Raw genomic sequence first — 18,267 nt, 5'->3', positions numbered from 1 at the left:
AAGACAAGAGAAAGTGCCTCTGCGTCCCAGAAAGCCAGTCTCTCCTCCCTCCCTCCTTGCCCACCCCACCTTTGCTGAAGCAATGATGCAACAGTTACCTGAGGATGAATCTGTGGCTTGTCACACGTGGCCTCAAAGTCCAGCACTAAAAAGTAGTGATACCTCTGGGGAGGGAAGGACATCATTGCCGCCATGGATGCGCCAAAGCTGTGGGCCGCCAGCTTTCTGGTGGATATGGAGCAGAACTCCGGAACACCACAAGGAGAAAACAAGTGAGAGCCCAGCACTTTTCTTGCTCTTGAAAGCAAATATGAAGAAAATCGAGCTGCTCCAGTCTGTAAAGGTGCTAGCATTGAACATCCAGAAGCATCTAAAACTTAGGGGAGGAAAGTTAAAAAAAAAAAAAAAAGAAAGGAGAAGAAAGAGGAAAAAAAAAAAAGAACAGAGTCTGGGTTACTCCCTCCCACCGTGGCCCTGTTCCATCTAGTCTTCAGAAATATTCAGACAACATGAACCAGTCCCCAGTGTTTCTGTGCCCCTTTTCTAAATCCCAGTATTCATGACTGAAGCTCAAGACCCTAAACATTGGCTCCCACAGCATTATGACAGCTCTGAGTCTCCCAGACCATCTCAAAACAAGATGCAGCACTGGCCTTGATCTTTAAGTGGAGCTCTGAAGTTCAAAAGAGAGGAGAGACAAAAATGCTGTGGTCACGTCTCAGGTGGCAACAGTTAACACTAAAGCTAAGTTTCCCAAAGTAACCGGGGGTGACCCCATTGAACCAGTCCTGGGCGCTAAGTAGACTCAGACCAACAGCAGAAAATGCCCAGGATTCTGTCCTCAGCTACAGTCCAAGCCACTTGCCCCTGGCATTCCTTTCTGTATCTTGCCATCTCCATATGCCCGCCTCCCTTCTTCCAATTGGAAAGCAGGCGGAGTCATCACAGGGAGCTTGCTCACCATAGTCTGGTGACTCCCCAGTCCCCAGACAGTAAGGGGCGCCTGGGGGAATGAACGACGCCTGCAGAGCACAGCTGGCAACAGCCTCAGCCCTTTCCCTCCCCTGCCTTTAGACTCTCTACTAGAGGCCTTGAATGACTGCAGGACTTTTTTAAATAGGGAAGAAAAAGAGAAAACCCAGATGTGGCAGTAATGGGAGCATTGCTAAAAATCTAGTAAAGTTTTCTGAGTGAACATGTGCAAAAAAAAAAAAAAAAAAAATTCCAAATCACTTTTCAAGTTTGCCCTTTAAATTTGCAGAATCTCTGCTCCTTAGAGGGCTAACAAAATATAAAAATCAAAGCCTAAGTTTTACTCACAAATAACTCAAGCTTCCTTAAAAAAAAAAGAGGAATAAAGCAGAAATTTTGTGTTTTTCCCATTTCATACCCAATACTCCAATTCCCTCAACTTTAATCCTCAAAGTAAAACAAGAAATCTTGCTGCTCAATATGGAAACAGCCACAGTTTAAGCTTTCTGAAGCCCCATTCTGACAGAGCCAAAAGCTTGTCTCTGAAAGACTGCAGTGGGCACTCGCTCCCTGCTGTAGCGTGGAGGCGGTCAGCAGCCGGGAAGTCCAGCGCACCCTCAAGGCAACGATGTTACGACCACCTGAGTGAACACAGACAATGCCAAGTATTTCTTCTCATCCCAGCTCTCCTGTGACACACAAACTGACCTACAGTAACTTGCCTGCGTGTTTATATGCTGTGTGGGTCCACAATTTGCCTATTCCCATAGTGAGAGCCCATGTAGAACTAGGACTGGAAAGTATTTTAAGTTCTTCATGATCCCAGAACAAGCACAGTGCTTGTTTTCACCGTGGCTTCACAGCCTCTCCAAAAACGCAGCCCGATCCCGCAGCCCAGATCCGGAGCCTGGGACAGACAAAGGCTGGCTTGAGTTTCATTATGGAATCCCTTGGAAAGGCAAACAGGCCAACACTCCTTTGAAAGCTGGAATCCAAAATAACTCTCCACGTCACCCACTCCTGAACAGTACTGGAAGCCTTGCTGACATGGGAGACACCAGTCTGCTCAGATTATACATTCTAGTTTGGATTCAAAGTCCCTCAGTGCCTTAGAACTCTTCTCTAAGTCCTCAAAGTCAGGCCACGTATAAGTACTTTTGAAAGTTTTAATGTTTTCCAGTGTATATATACTACGTCAAGTGTTTATGGTCAATCAGACCCAACTTGCCAAATACTGCAGGCAATTAAGCATCGTGATTAAGGAGCACTTCTGGGTTTGAATCCTGGTTTTACCACTTATTTGGCACTTTGGGCAAGTTCTGTTCGATTCCTCACCTGTAAAATGACAATAGCAGCTCCTACTCCTTAAATGAGAGTGAAATGAGAGCAGGGTTTGGCACAAAGGGCTCAGTAAGGATTAGTTTACCATTATTACTATCATCCTGTTGGGTTATGCACACCTGGCCAACCCAGGACCCCCATACTTGGCGCCTATAAACCCAATGCATAAGGCAATCTCAGAGTAGCATCAACGTCTTCTGCATCCCCTGACTGCTCTAGACCTCCCATACCATTACTATACATGCCCTATCCCCTGCCGTGGACAACACAGTGACAGCCAGAGGTCCTCACAATGGCCAAGGCTTCCTTTCTCAACTGATTTCACCCACATCACAAAGCTTCTCTCTTGTAAAAAGTCTCTGAAGGAAATTCAAAAAAGAGGGAATCTATGTATACATATAGCTGATTAACTTTTCTGCTGTTTAGCAGAAACTAACACAACAGTGTAAAACAACTACACCACAATAAAAAAATAATTTTGAAAAATTAAAAAAAATTTTAGACCAGGCCTCCACATGTATGCAGTCACTGGGTTCCATACTTCCCTTACCTCTAAAAATCAAGTTCAACTCAAGTCAAGAAAAAGAAGACAGCTCTTCTCTTCCTACAAAATTCAGTCTAATAGCTTTCGAGCCATTAATTGTAGAAGAGGAAAGTAAAAGTCTCCATCAGCTGCAGTGGGAGGAACAGAAGAGTATGTGTGTTGGGGGGTGGGGGGTAGGTATCAGCATTCATAAAGAGGCAGGAAGGTGTGATGCAGCACATCACAGCCCTAGTCGGGCATGAAGGGCATCCATTGGGAGAGAGGGAAGAGCAGCCTGATGTGGGAGCCACGGGTAGGTAAAAGAAACACCCAAGAGGGGAAAGAGCAGTGGCAACAAAGGGAGATTAGTTACATACAGAGGGACTGATCCAAAAGGGGATTGCATTAAGGGTAATGGGACCAGGCTTCTCACTGTTAATATGGAAAGGGAAAAACATCCGTATATCAAAGTGGAACTGGAAATATCTTCAACTGGAATTGGAGTTGAACTCAAGGTTTCTGACATATATGCTATAAAAATAAAGCTAGATGTAAATGTTAGGATGAGTATATATCTACACACAAATATATAGACACACGTATACATAAAATCCCATGGACGGAGGGGCCTGGTGGGCTGCAGTCCATGGGGTCGCTAGGAGTCGGACACGACTGAGCGACTTCACTTTAACTTTTCACTTTCATGCATTGGAGAAGGAAATGGCAATCCACTCCAGTGTTCTTGCCTGGAGAATCCCAGGGACAGGGGGAGCCTGGTGGGCTGCCGTCTATGGGGTCGCACAGAGTCGGACACGACTGAAGCGACTTAGCAGCAGCAGCATACATATTTTCTAGCTCTGTTTACTGAAGGGCCAGGGAGAAACAACACTCTTTGGAGAAAATGGCCGATTCCAGGGCCACAGCAGAGAAAGCACAAGATGAGCTTAGAACATCTTGTTGTGCCAGAAAGCAGGGAGACACTCAAAGGATGCAGAAGCCAGCTTGAAGGGGCTTCCACCGGCAAGTAAATAATATTAATGGATTATTATGCACTGAATAAAAAAAGGAAACCATGAGGCCTTAAGATAAAAATAAATGAATGAATAATTTTAAAAGTTAAAGTTTGGCAAGGGAATTCACATAGTTCCAAAGTATCTACCCACAGAATGCTTATTAACAGGGAGTAAGTTTACAGTGCAGAAGCCTAGCAGACATCTCCCCAATCCAGTGAACAAAATGAACATCAATAAGGGGATTAATCAAAATCATGCATCACATGATAGGATGCAATGAGAAAATCAAAGCATCATTTCTGTGATATTTCTATCAAAGACGCATGAAATGAAGTGCAAGTCGCTCAATCATGTCTATGACGTGATTCATAGGGCCGCTTGACTCTTTGTGACTCCATAGACTGTACAGTCCATGGAATTCTCCAGGCCAGAATACTGGAATGGGTAGCCTTTCCCTTCTCCAGGGGATCTTCCCAACCCGGGGAGCGAATCCAGGTCACCCGCATTGCAGGCGGATTCTTTACCAGCTGAGCCACAAGGGAAGCCCAAGAATACTAGAGTGGGTAGCCTATTCTTTCTCCAGTGGATCTTCCCGAACCAGGGTCTCCTGCATTAGATGCATAACCTGAATCGAATCATGAGAAATACCAGAGAAACCCTAAGTGGGAGACACTCTACAAAATAACCAGCCTGTAATCTTCGAAAGTATCAAAGTCATGAATATCAAGGAAATTTTACTGGGAAAAGTCTACAAGAGATTAAACAGACCTGGTAACTAAATGCAATGCATGATTTTGAACTGGATCATTTTGCTACAAAGATCATTATTGGGACAACTGGCAAAACTTGAATGGGGTTTGAGGATTAAATGGAGGCAACATATCAATGTTAATTTTGATGGTTGTGCTACGGTTAGGTAGGAGAGTGTCCTTGCACGTAGGAAATACATGCAAAGTATTTAGGGTGATGGAGTGTTAGGTAGGCAACTCAACAGTTCAGGAAAAAAAATTCTTTGTACTGTACTTCTAACTTTATATAAATCTGGCCTATTTCAAACTTTAAAAAAAAAAATGTAAGCCACATGCAATGTTATTAAAAAGAAAAAAAAAAAGTGCAACAGGAACGGTACATGAAGGAGCCATAATCCCGTACTGCCTACAGAAGGTAGGCTGCCCGGAGGCTGGCAAAAGCCAGCCCTCAATGCACAGTCTCCATCCTAAGTGCCCCCGCCCAGTGCCCCCTCACTGGGCACTCCTGCCACTGCTAGCATCTGCTCCGGAAACACCCCTGCACTCCCTGCAGAGGCGCCCCACCTGCCTGTCTACCTGCTGACATCTTAGGGATTTCCCCTTTCTGTTGATGTCTTTATACTTCAGTCACAAGTCTGCAGAATATAAGTCGATAACCTATATCATCAACCGGGACTATGAGAATCTAGTTGACAGGCGGAACTCAAAAGGAACCGTTTATGTTCTCTGTATATCTATTTGCACACCAGCTTTCACCCGAGACCAAGATTTACACACATTTACTCTGACACCCATTTCCTTTTCCTAGCAAATTAAAGGTAGTAAGTAGCCTATGGCAAAGAGGAAAATGAATGATTCTCTCTCCTCAAAATAAAGGGACCAGCCTCCCAGTGGGGCAGGGGAGGGGAAAACAGCCCGATTCGGAGGCGCAGGCCCGCGCCACAGCCCCTGGAGGACCGTCTCTGGGTAGAGTATTTACACAACAGACACAATGGCTCCTCTGCAGCCATTACTGTCGGTCAGGTAAATAACGCATGTGCCAAAACACACATTTAATGAGGGAAATAATATGCCTTTATAAAAAGCCTCGATCCGTATTTACCTGAGAGACCAGAGAAGCACCAAATCACCAGATTAGTGGAACCACAGAGGAGTCATTCTGGTGTCTTGGGTAAATAGACATTTTATAGCCTTCCATTACTGGAGGGGGAAGGAAGGGCGAAAGGAGGGGGCCATCCTTTAATATCCACATGCAGGCCAGGGGAGCCTGGGGAAGAGAAAAGAAGAGAAGCCCGTCATGAAATATGGGATCCACTCCCACCCCACCTCCCCATCCACTTGGGATATCTCTGGGGAGGGTATGGGTTTGTACCATCCCTGAACTCAACCCATTCCATAAAAAGCCAGACTGGGGAGTTCCCTGGTGGTCCAGTGGTTAGCACTTAGGGCTTTCACTGCTGTGGGCCTGGGTTCAATCCCTGGTCAGGGAATTAAGATTCTACAAGCCACACGTTGGTGGGTGGGGTGGGGGAGCCAGACTGGGAGGCAGAGGTGCATTCCAGAGAAACCCCAGGGCACTGAGGCAGGTTCTGGGCCCAGGTGACTGGAAGCACGTGGGACAGCCGCAGCATGCCCAGCACCGAGTTTCAGGGCAAGTCCCTGCCCCAATCTGACCTGCAGCAGCACAAGTACTCGGGCACCTGGGCCACAGAGGCATCCTCAAGAACACAGTAACACCTGTCTGCAACTCATCAGTCACAGGCCCTGCCTCAAGTGGCTAAAAATAACCTGGGAAAAATATAAATAAACTGCATGCCTTCAAGAGTCATAATGTTCAGTCTAATGAATGCATTCTTACTGCTGGAGCACTTTCTGTGAAAATCACAGACTGTCAAAGATGCAAGAAAACCTAAGAGGAGACACAGTCCAGTCAGTCAGGGAAAATGAGCCCCAGAAAGAGAAAAGAACAGTCCAAGGTTCACAGAGCAAGTAAGGGTAAGAAGAGAAGCTGGGACTCCCAACTCCCAGCTCCGCGCCTCCGGCCACTGCCCCAACACAAGCAGCAGGCACCAGCACTTGCGCCCTCAGCTTTTCTGCAGTCTCGCAGTGGAGGCCAGCAGCCCGAGGGCTCGGCCTAGTCTGCTGAAGGTGCAACAAAGCTTGACAGACCTACAAAAGCCTGGAACCTCTACATGACTTCTGATGGCCCCAAAGCAGAATGGAAGCAGGAACTCTAAAGCTGGTCCTCATCTCAAACAAAACACGCTCCTCCTCCGTACAACCCACCACCCTCCTGGCCTGGAGCTTTTGCTACTTCAGCTCCACGACAAGGCTAGGGAGAATCTGTCCAACATCGGAAGCAGCTGCTAAACCCAAACTATCAGCAGAGCTAAAGTCGCTAAAGACCTTCAGGAACACAAAACTCTGACGGCAACATCACGAGCCATAGGAGGCTCCCTCTCCCCTTCAATTAGCCCATCTCAGCCACTCAAGACAGCACAGAAAAAAGAAGTGCCTGTTTGTGATTTGCCTGCTGTTTGCTAACCCTCAGCCACATCCAGTGACTTGGGCCAACTCCTCTAAGGGGCCAAGGCTGAGAAACCTCTCTTTGCAAAGACCTGCATGTCAGCTGTGCCCCGTGGCACAGAAAAGAGGGCAAAGGCTCGTTTCCTAACACACCATAAACAGAATAGAAATGGAGAAAGGGCAGGGTATGGTATGGTATCCTCATCCCTTTAAGCTCCTCCCACACTCGTAGAACAGTATCTGACCCCAGAGGGGAGGTACCCAGAACTGGCTACTTCCCTGCTTCCAAGACGGAGAACTGGAATAGAAACAAGCAGTTGTTAAAAATGCTGGTATGAGACAAACACTGGTTCAAATCCCAACTCCACCACATGTTCTTTGTAATAATAGCTACAACAATAATGCCTATCTCATAAAGATTAGATTAGATCATATAATATGTACAAAGTGCTTTACACAATAGTACGATCTCAGTTAAAGGGAATTATTGTTAATACAGGAGAAAGAGAAAAGGAAACTACTATTTTCTGAAAATCTACTATAAGCCAGGCACTACAGTGGTTAATTTGCATATTTCATCTCATTTAAGCCCCCCAACCATCAAGCAAAATAGGTAACAGCATTCCCATTTCACACACGAGAACACTAAGGCTGAGATGCACTCAGCTCTTCAGGGCTCTGTTCTCCTCTCCTACATTTGAGGGCCCACGGTCTCCACTTGGCTGATTCTCCCATCAGCCATGGGGCTAACAATGCATATCAACTGTAGTTTTTCTTCTGAGCTAAGATATGACTTTAACTAAAAGAAACTCAACCATAAGCAATAATTAAGTCTGTCCAAATCACCCAAATTTGTTTCTAAGAAGAAAACCAAATTGCAGCCCTGGGTACAGAAGCGGAAACAGGAAGCACTGTCTTGGATTAGAACAACTGCAGCACAGCGAGCTCAAAGCCTCTCCTCAACCCAGTTCCATAGGAGCAAATCTGCCCGTCTCACAGAGCAAAGAAACCGGCAGGGAGCGGGGTGACAACCAGCTCGTGCTCAGGCCCCTCAACGGGACGTGTCCTTTTACAAACCTGTGCCTTGGCAATTGCTGCTCCCTCTGTTTTGAAATGTACTTCCATTTTCATCAGGCAATTACTGCTCCTTCTTCAAAAGCCAGCTCAAATCTTCCCCTTTTAGTAACTTTCGATGACACCTCGTCAGAAAGTTGATTGCTTAAATGATCCAGCAGCACAGTTTATTCCTACTTCCTAACTTTCATCTCACTATATTGTAAGATTTTAGTCACCTGATTCTCCTCTTACCAGTCATTTTCAGGGAGATGAGAACTTTCAGGGAGTTTCATCAGGTGAGAATAATAGAAGATAGGTGTAGGGGTATATGTTACGTATGTGTGTGTAAAAAGTACTTAAGTTGGACCATTGAAACCATTTTAAAATTCCAAGTAGCATTAAAGTAAAGCATAGTTTTTCTCCATCTAAGGAGTATATGAGTTCTAAAAAGTGTGAGGAACACTGAACTAGACCTAGATCCTTAAGGGCAAGGACCATGTTTTATTCATTTCTGTACTCTCAGCACAGAGCCAGGCACAAAGTAAGTGGGAGGCAACATTTGAACGACTTACGATGTCATCTGCTCTGGAACTGGAACATGTCAGAACAGACCAGGGCCTAAGAACCATGAAAAGCTTCTTTTCTTTCTCTCTTCTTCCTGCCCCCCCACCCCCCACCAATTCTGTCCTCCCCAGTTAGAGAGAGTGAATCAGCACTGCCTTGGTGCGGGAATACCATTAAAAGGATTAATTTAGGGACCGGTGTTTGGACTGTCACATCCAATCACTACCCACAGATCTACAGCTTCCCAAGTCAAGCTCATGCAAAGAGGAATCAATGGCAAGGACACAGAGGGTCTGAACAGGCATACTAATGGCCTCCTGAGGTGCCAGCGGCCAGCTCTGACACTCCCATAAATTATCTGCCTTTTGATTTTACCTGTAGCTGTGGGGCACGAGGCACAATTTTGAACATATCAAAGCAATCTCTCGTCACCCAAGGCTCCCCCAAGAATGTCCCCAAAGGGGGCTGGTCTAAAAACAATGACCCAAAGGGAATCTGCTTCCCAGCAGGCCTGTTCCTAGCAGTCATCAATTAAAACCCAACAGGACCAAGCGAATAAACGGACGCAGATCAAGACGAGCAGATGTGGACAAGGCATGCAGCAGACCATGGTTCTGCATCAACTGTACACCTCTCACTCAAAGGAAGAGAAATCACAGCAATAAACTCACACAATTTCATCGGGAGGCAACCGCACCAGCTGACAGCACACTCAATCATCCCGGGCCTCAGTTTCCTCACTTGTGGAGCAAGGACAATAACGCTGACCACCTGACCCACTTCCCAGAGGGGTGGCGAAAAGTAATTAAAAAAAAAAAACATTCAAGAGGCACGTTACAAAGACAAGGGCCACAAGGGTGGCAACAATAATAAATGGCCCTGACAGACTGGGAGAAATGACTGGTCACACTTTGATGAATTTCTCTCAGGTAGTTGCTCACCCAGTTCACTTCACTGATGGTGCTGGGGCTAACGGGCCACCCCAAAGAAAAGTTCTGGAATTCTGTATGGGACTCCTACTGTCTGAAAATTTTCCATTGTGAAAAGCAGCGTCTTGCCTTAATTATAATTTACTCCTGTCTGCTGGCTGCCTCCACCAGAGGCTGCATTTCCATCACATGGCCACAATGACAATTGTGAGGACCCCAAATGTACTAAGCCAAAGGCCAAGTCACCCGATTGCTAGCTGCTTTTTTAAAAAACTGTGTAAAATACTATTAATAACAAAAGTTAAGGACACCATGCTAGGAGTTTTACATCTCATCAAATCCTTAACCAACCTTCCATTTTACAGACATGAAAGCTAAACTCAAAGAAGTCAGTCACTTGCCCAAGGTCACATAAGCACTGCTATCAGAAACCTACAGGCTTCCCTCCAGCAATGCACACCAGAGCTTGTAGGAGGAGGAAGACAATTCATCAGACACTCAACAAATACTTTATTTGGTCCCTGTACCTGACACATACCATCATACTCAACTAGGAGACATTCTCAAAACCAGAGAAAGGTCACCGGTTTCCTACAAGCAAACAAAGGAGAGACTGAGTAGGACATGTAAAGAATAAGGCACTATCCTGGGAAGCTTAGGAACATGGGTCCCCCTCTGTGTATACAGTTCAGGAAGTTCAAAGTAATTGACATTAAGCTATGAGACCAAAGACTAAAATCTCTCCCAGGCTACATTTCCCACTTTTTTCAATAGAAAAGAGTCCCAAAACTTCTCACGCATTCCACACCAACTTGTCCTTCCCACCCATCTTTTCTGGTCTGTGAAATAGGAGCTGGTATTGCCAACAATTTCTCAGGTAGATACCCTTTAAGCTCAAGTAGATAATCCGAAAACTAGTAAAGAGGACAGCATACACATCGATGCAAAGATTCAGGTGTACTCAATCTTTAGTTCTCTAAACATTGCCTCAGTAGCAAGAATATAAAATGTCACCCATATGTAACTGCCACAGCCTCCTTACTGGTCTCTCTGCCTATCCCAATTTATTCTTAACATTGAACATTGAAATCAAAGCAAACTTTCCAAAACACAAATGTAGTATTAGGCTGCTGCTTAAAACTTTTCAATGGCTTCTCACTACTTTTATGATGGTCTGATCTAGTGGTTGGTTCACCGGCCAAATCCAGCTGCCACCTGTTTTTATCAAGTTTTACTGGAACACAGCCATGCTCATTCATTTTCATACTATAGCTGCTTTTGTGCTATAGCAACAGAGTAAACCGTTGTGACACGGACCCATAAAGGCTAACTCTTTACTACCTGGTCCTATACAGAAAGTTTGCTGACCTAATCTTTCTTTTCTACCCACTATTTAATCCTAAGAGTTGATAAGGCCCTGGCTTCTGCTTACCTCTCCTTCATTTCTTACCATATTCTCCTGTCCCCTGCCCACTGAGTTCTGTGTGTTTCGATCACACTGAACTTCAGCTGCTCAAACTCAAGAAAGCTCTGACCTTTACGCTTAATTCTTCACATCTTCATTCTAGCTGAGTAGGTTACTTCCTCTGTAAAGCCTTCCCTGAACCCACCAGTCTGGGTTGGAGCTCCTTCTAAGTCCTCTCAGAGCACATATACTTACCCTGTTACAGCCCTCTGAGGTCTCATAACTGCTTCTTTACTATCTGTCTCTCCCATGTAGGCTCTTTAGGGACAGAGATACCAGTTGTCTTGTTCACCACAAGCCCAACACCAAGCAAAATGCCTGGACCTCAGTTATTCAACAAACAGCCTCTGAATCCTGGATATCAATCAACAGAGTATAACTTTTTAGCCAGCCCCAGAAATCCTCATAAAATGGAAATAGGCTGGAACTAACCATCTACCCAGAGGTGATCCACAACCCAAATTAAACCAACATCCCAAAGGCCTTGGTAAAATGCATTTATAAAAAACCAAATAAATATGATCCTTCCTAATGTCTTAAGATGTGTATTTCTTAGGACAAAGAATTATTCCAGCTCTATTCAACATTCCTGAACTTCAAGTAGGTGTTTGTGCAATGTCCACAAAGAAATTACGGCAGAACTTGAAAGCCTGGATACCCCACCTCCAACTCTCACCAGTTCATAAACTTTGCATAAGTTTCAGTCATCTTTCAGCATATGGTATTTTGTCAGAAAAAACTACAGAAAAGTTAAAGTGTGCACCAGTCCCCACTCCCTTCCCCCCAAGCCCAAATACTCATCAGGAAGACATCAAGCTGAAACTTGACCATGCAATAAGATTTCTCACCTCTCCTTACTTCGAAGATGCCAAGACTGGCCGCTGGGGATGCTGAAGGTTCAGTGAGAGCTGGAAAGCCCCAATGCTGTGGATAAATACACATCTCTGCAACAAGTCTATTTCAATATAAATGATCATATCCCCAGGGGGCTGCTGTTTGAAACAACTTAAAACCACACTATACTTCAAACTCCTAAACTCAAACTACTTTGGGATAACAGTTATCTATGTAGAAGCACAGTACCAGTACAGAGTTTTCAGAAGCTACAGTTGACCTCTGAACAACAGAGGTTTGAACTGTATGGGCCTACTTCCTATGTTAGGGTGTTTTTCAATAAATATACTGGACACTTTTTTTAAGATGACTGACAATATTTAAAAACTTGCAGATAAGCCAAGCAGCCTAGACATGCCAAAAATTTTAAGAAAAAAATAAGATGTCATGAATGTGTTAAATGCAAGTACATATACATATAACAAACAAAATATGTGTTAATCAACTGCTTATGTTATCAGTAAGGCTTCCAGTCAAAGCTATCAGTAGTTAAATTTGGAGAAGTCAAAAGTTATAAGCAGATTTTTCAACTGTGTGGGGAGTTGGTCTCCTTAACTCTTGCATTTTTCAATGGTCAACATATGTATTTTTGGAATGATGAATTTCATTTTCTCCAGTGGCATATTTTTCTTCCAAAGAAGGTTTATCTCCTAGAGACACTAAACATTTAAAATATCTGAGCCTGGACTGAGAAAAATGGCCATGAAGTGGTGGCTCTCTGGATAATCCAGAATCCTAGTCTAGTCAAGGAGGGGACACTGGTGACAGCTGACAATATTCATAACTCAGAAACTGAGGCAGGGACTGGAGCAAGCACTGACTGCCGCAAAACCACAGGCTATATCGCAAATGGGCCACAAAGACCAGGTAACACTTGCAGAATACATGCAGGTCTGCCTCAAGTTCTAAGTCAAGGTAACCAAACCCCAAGTCAAATCATCAATGGATACCTATCATATTTATCACTTAATTCAGATCTTCCATACTTTCTCTTCATAGCACATAAATCTTACACCTTTTACTAATCACATCTTCCAAAAGACTAGAAATTGCAGAGGTGCCCTTGTAAGCCAGCAAGCAACACACTTGCACAAAGAAACACCTAGGTTTGGAACCAATCTACTCCTGTCTACCACTCTACACATTTAACACTTTATTCTACTTAGATCCCCTAGGAAAATGCCACTCACCAACTTACCCCACCACAAAGAAAACACTTTTCAAAATGAAAGGGAATAAAAGCACTTTTATTTGGAAATTTCAAGTTGCAAGGAGAGCTCTCAGCCAAGCTCTGTGACCTAGCTAGCCGATTATTTACAGGATCTTTGGGCAGGAATTGTTAATGAGCTTTTAATTTGGAGTGCTTAAGTTGCCAAAGTGCTCTGAGCTCCAGTGAAGCACCACAGAATCCATAAAGGAAACCTTATCAATCACTTCCCGGCAGCTACCTTCCCCCAACCCCCACCTCTCTGAGGAGAGGCAGCCAAGTGGGTTTCTAACCAAGATCACAGACACACACATTAGTGGAGTCACACTCCAAGTCCCTGTTTATAAATTGGCTTTTAAATGGTAGGGAATTCAGGTATAATATACTTAAGCTCCAGGCATGAACCCACCAAAACAAGGCATGCTGTGTATGATAAAGTCCAAATAAAGCAGATTTTGATGAAGCCAATTTCTGGTAGAAACTCTACAATCAAAAATCATTCGGCCAATCACAACCTACTATAGTTCAAATAGTGTACAGTCTTTAGCCAATGGGATTCCTGTTTTTTTGCCCTTCAGTGGGAAGGCTGATAAAATGTCTGACAAGAACTAATACCAGAAACCTATAGCAGAGGCAATGATGGGTAGTACCAGTTTGCAAAATCCAGCCCTAAGGACAGAATTCAAGCGAGGAGCCATGTTCAGCATTTTTCAAGTCAACAAGACGCAGTTATATTTTGCAAGACTTTGCAGTCAAGCCCCAATCCAAGTTCATGACTTTTTAAGAAAACACCTGTTGCTGGAGCATTTGCAGGAAAAGCAAACACGAAGCTAGCCAAGTTAGGCCCTTTATTCACTCTTTCCACCATAACTACTACCACGGATACAGATTTACAAAGACGTAAACTGCTAACCTAGCGTGTCTGCGCGTATGTGTGTCGGAGATGGGGTAAAGGGGATGTTCTATCTACCATCTCCTTGTTAGTTTTCTATCCTATTTGATCAAACCTCTTTTTCTCCTAAGGAACCCCAGGTAAGAAGTCAGCATGCTTAATCACCTCACCCAGCCTGTCCTGCAAAGCCCTGCCCCTCTCCCTCTCCGCCTGAACGTTTTTCAGTAGACCATATGCATCCAGGGTGAGCACATGGGCCAGCACCCCAGGCTGCCCAAACTGCGCGCCGCGACCCTCACCCCGCATGCATTACCAGGGCCCAATCTGGGGGGCCTCGCCGCATCACCCACCCCGGGATGTTGCCCCCAACTCGGGCCCATCCAAGTCCAAGGGATTGTAAGCGGAGGAGCAGGGGGCCAGGAGACCAGCCCTCCTTCCCAGGGCCGCCCCCGCCCCCCGTCAGCAGCGGGAGAGGCTGTCGCCATGGCAACGCCCCCTCCTCGGGGCCAGCGCGGCAGGCTCCCTCCAGGTGCAGGCCCCGACGTCTCCCTCGGCCTGAGCAGAAGCTCAGGACAGTTTACGGCGGCGGGCGCGGCCCGCGCCGACTGCGGCGCCGGCCAGGCAGAGGCAGGGCCAGCTCCGCCCGCTCCCCACCGCCCGTTCCCGGCCGCCTCAACAGCGGCAGCCAGCACCACGAGTCCACAACACACCGACTCACCTCCGCGCACTCTGACCCCGGCCGACGCGGCGGACGGGCGGGCGCGGTGGCCAACCGCTGAGCCCGCCGCAGGCTCCTCCGACCAATGGGCTGCAGGAGGGCGGGGCTTCTTCTCCCCGAAGGCTCGCTCTCCCGCCGACATGCGCGCTAAGGTGTGCCAAGATGGTGACTCCCTTCGGCAGGCCTTGTGGGACTTGTAGTTTTGATATTGCACGTATTTAGAAGAAAGTGAAGGGGCCTCACTTCAGAGCTGTGAAAGAAATTTTTAAAAAAAACGGAACTTTTGAGGCCTAGAACCACCCAGGTAACCCACTTCCATTTTCCCACCGTCCAATATGCTCATGAGGTGAGTATAGGTTCATAAGGTGACATGTTGTACTTAGATATCACCTCATGAGTCGTTCATTCAACAAGTCATTATTATCATTACCTCTCTGATGGGAGCATGGGGAAGACCTGAGAGGAGGGGGATTTAAGGCGAAGAAGAAAATGGTTAGATTTCTGAAGGGCCTTCCCAAGGAAGAGGGACCTGCGTTGGTCAGATCAGCTCCGCAGGGAACTTAAGAGTTAAAGGGATTCTGGCCTCAGCTGCAGAGAATTTCCACAGTCAATTACTTCAGTCAACTGGAAGAAACTCTGGCCAAAGCCAGAGATGTATTTCTTCATCTTGGTTATGCCTCTCTGGGAATTCAAGAGTACCAGGTTCTGAGCTGCGGAATCCCAGCCTTGGCCAAGCCACTGATGGCTTTGACAGCCTCCCACTCAACCAGGAACCGTCTTCTGGGCCCAATTCCAGTCACCAAGCCCTCTGTCTGCCATCTGAATATATTCAATTAAGAAAATGATGTCATTTCTGGGCCTTACCACCTCCATGAGATCTGACCTTAACTTAATATGGTTTCCACCTGAGCTGGGAAAACCTGGTAATCCCCATATCAAGGAATGCCTACCTTAATCCCACATTGTGGATTAGGCGATTCTGCTCTGCACCTACAGAATTTATGGCATGGTTTTATAATTGTCTGTTTCTTTCTTGTCTCTCCCCCACGGCTGTAAACTCCTTTAACATAGGCATTATTTGCATATTGTTTATGCTGTGAAGTAATACCCAGCACAGTTCCAGACATAAAGCAGGCATACACTAAATGTTTGTGAATAAATCAGGAAATAAGTATCAGCAGAGACCTGTGTCTCCTAACCCAAGGTCAGTAAAGTGGAAGTACATCTACCTATCCCTGATTTTTGGAGCTGGAACTGGGTCTTCCTCCTCCCATTAAAGGCTTCTCTGGTGGCTCAGCTGGTAAAGAATCCACCTGCAACATGGGAGACCTGGGTTCAATCCCTGGGTTGGGAAGATCCCGTAAAGAAGGAAAAGGCTACCCACTCCCAGTATACCCAGTATTCTGGCCTGGAGAATTCCATGGACTCTACAGCTCATGGGGTTGCAAAGAGAAGGACAGGACTGAGCAACTTTCACTTTCCTCTTATTAATGTTATCTAGATGTTAATCCCAGTTGATTAGACTAGTCAACATGTTTTATTATACAGTGCCTCTGATAAGTGTCAGACACTTTCTTTTGCTGAGTATTCATTGGTGAGTAAGTCACACAAAATCTGTATCCTCAAGGAGCTTTTATATTAGGGAAGAAGAGGGAGAGGAAGAGCAGACAATAAACAAATAGGTAAATAGATAAATAAAATTAGACCAGTAAGAGGCCCTAGTATGGCCTCTCTTGCCTCTGGCTTTGTTATATCCTAAATCTAGTCTGAGAATAGGTCATAGCCAGCCTTCTTGGCTGTAAGAATGAAGTAAACATACTGTATGAGGATTGGAGATTTTCCTTAGTGCCCAGCCCCAGGATTCTCCATGGAGACTTCCATGATCCCCTCGACTGCCCCAAAATGTGTTCTGTCCACCTTGGTGCTCTAGAGCTCATCTGGACAACTTCCAGGGCCTCGCCAAATTGTAAGCTTTTTTTAGACATGGACCAGGCAAAATGCACCCAAATAATAGGATAGTTTAAGTACACTTGGTGCCTTATACTGTTGCCTAAGCCAACATTTGGCTCCCTCAAGCCTTTGGCTGAGGGGTGTGTGTGTGTGTGTGTGTGTGTGTGTGTGCGTGTGCACGTGCACACACCCTCAGTAATGTCCAACTCATTACAACCCAACCCCATGGACTGTAGCCTGTCAAGCTCTTCTGCCCATGGAATTTTCCATTCAAAAATACTGGAGTGGGTTGCCATTTCCTTCTCCAGGGGATCTTCCCAACCCAGAGCTCAAACCCATGTCTCTTATGTCTCCAGCATTAGCAGATGGATTCTTTACCACTACTCCACCTTGACTGTATTGTAGTTCCCTAGAAAACAGAGCCTGAAGCAAGGCTTATGTTGTAAGATTTCACTGGGAAGTAGAAATCCAAGACGGCAAGAGTCAGGGGAGAATGGAATTGAGGCAAGCAAGGAGGGAAAGAAAATATAAATATGACCAAAGGTTGAAAGAAAGCACAGCTAGTCAGTTGTTTTGTCCTACAGACCATGTAAAACCATCACTTCTTAGACAGGAAAGGAAGGTTGTATTACTCCACCACTCCAGCAGCCACAGTTCAGTTGAGTCACTCAAGTCGTGTCTGACTCATTGCGACCCCATGGACTGCAGCATGCCAGACTTCCCTGTCCATCACCATCTCCCGGAGCCAACTCAAACTCATATCCATTACGTCAGTGATGCCATCCAACCACCTCATCCTCTGTCGTCCCCTTCTCCTCCTGCACTCAACCTTTCCTAGCATCAGGGTCTTTTCCAATGAGTCAGCTCTTCGCATCAGGTCCCCAAAGTACTGGAGTTTCAGCTTCAACATCAGTCCTTCCAATGAACACCCAGGACTGATTTCCTTTAGGATGGACTGGTTGGATATCCTTGCAGTTCAAGGGACTCCCAAGAGTCTTCTCCAGCACCACAGTTCAAAAGCATCAATTCTTCGGCACTCAGCTTTCTTTATAGTCCAGTTCTCACATCCGTACATGACTACTGGAAAAACCATAGCCTTCACTAGATGGACGTTTGTTGGCAAAGCAATGTCTCTGCTTTTGAATATGCTGTCTAGGTTGGTCATAACTTTTCTTCCAAGGAGCAAGCGTCTTTTAATTTCATGGCTGCAGTCATCATCTGCCGTGATTTTGGAGCCCCCCCCCCCAAGACTTTATTTTTGGGGGCTCCAAAATCACTGCAGATGGTGATTGCAGCCATGAAATTAAAAGACACTTACTCCTTGGAAGGAAAGTTATGACCAACCTAGATAGCATATTAAAAAGCAGAGATACTACTTTGCCAACAAAGATCCGTCTATGGGGTCACACAGAGTCAGACACGACTGAAGCAGCTTAGCAGCAGCAGCAGTCTCAGCACAGTGGGCACA

General features: G+C 45.6%; 1 protein-coding gene across 13 annotated transcripts in view; it reads right to left on the bottom strand.

Annotated features, from left to right (window-relative positions):
- ERI3 (ERI1 exoribonuclease family member 3) overlaps window positions 1–14,988 on the bottom strand; it is a 130,596-nt gene extending 115,608 nt beyond the window's left edge. For 8 of the 13 annotated variants that reach the window (XM_006052599.3, XM_006052600.3, XM_006052601.3 and 5 more), the window contains exons 1-3: window positions 14,482–14,843; window positions 11,987–12,062; window positions 99–376 (exon numbers count right to left, since the gene is read on the bottom strand). In XM_006052599.3, the coding sequence (XP_006052661.2) occupies window positions 99–376; window positions 11,987–12,062; window positions 14,482–14,616 (489 nt within the window). In that variant the 5' untranslated portion in view covers window positions 14,617–14,843. The other 5 variants (XM_044945099.2, XM_044945096.2, XM_044945102.2 and 2 more) reach the window with 5 other exon arrangements.
- Window positions 14,989–18,267: the final 3,279 nt, after the last annotated feature.

This window comes from Bubalus bubalis, chromosome 6 (assembly GCF_019923935.1).
Source record: "Bubalus bubalis isolate 160015118507 breed Murrah chromosome 6, NDDB_SH_1, whole genome shotgun sequence".
Classification (NCBI taxonomy): Eukaryota; Metazoa; Chordata; class Mammalia; order Artiodactyla; family Bovidae; genus Bubalus; species Bubalus bubalis.
Note: the sequence above shows the minus strand (reverse complement) of the source record. Positions and strands in the feature narration are given on the sequence as shown.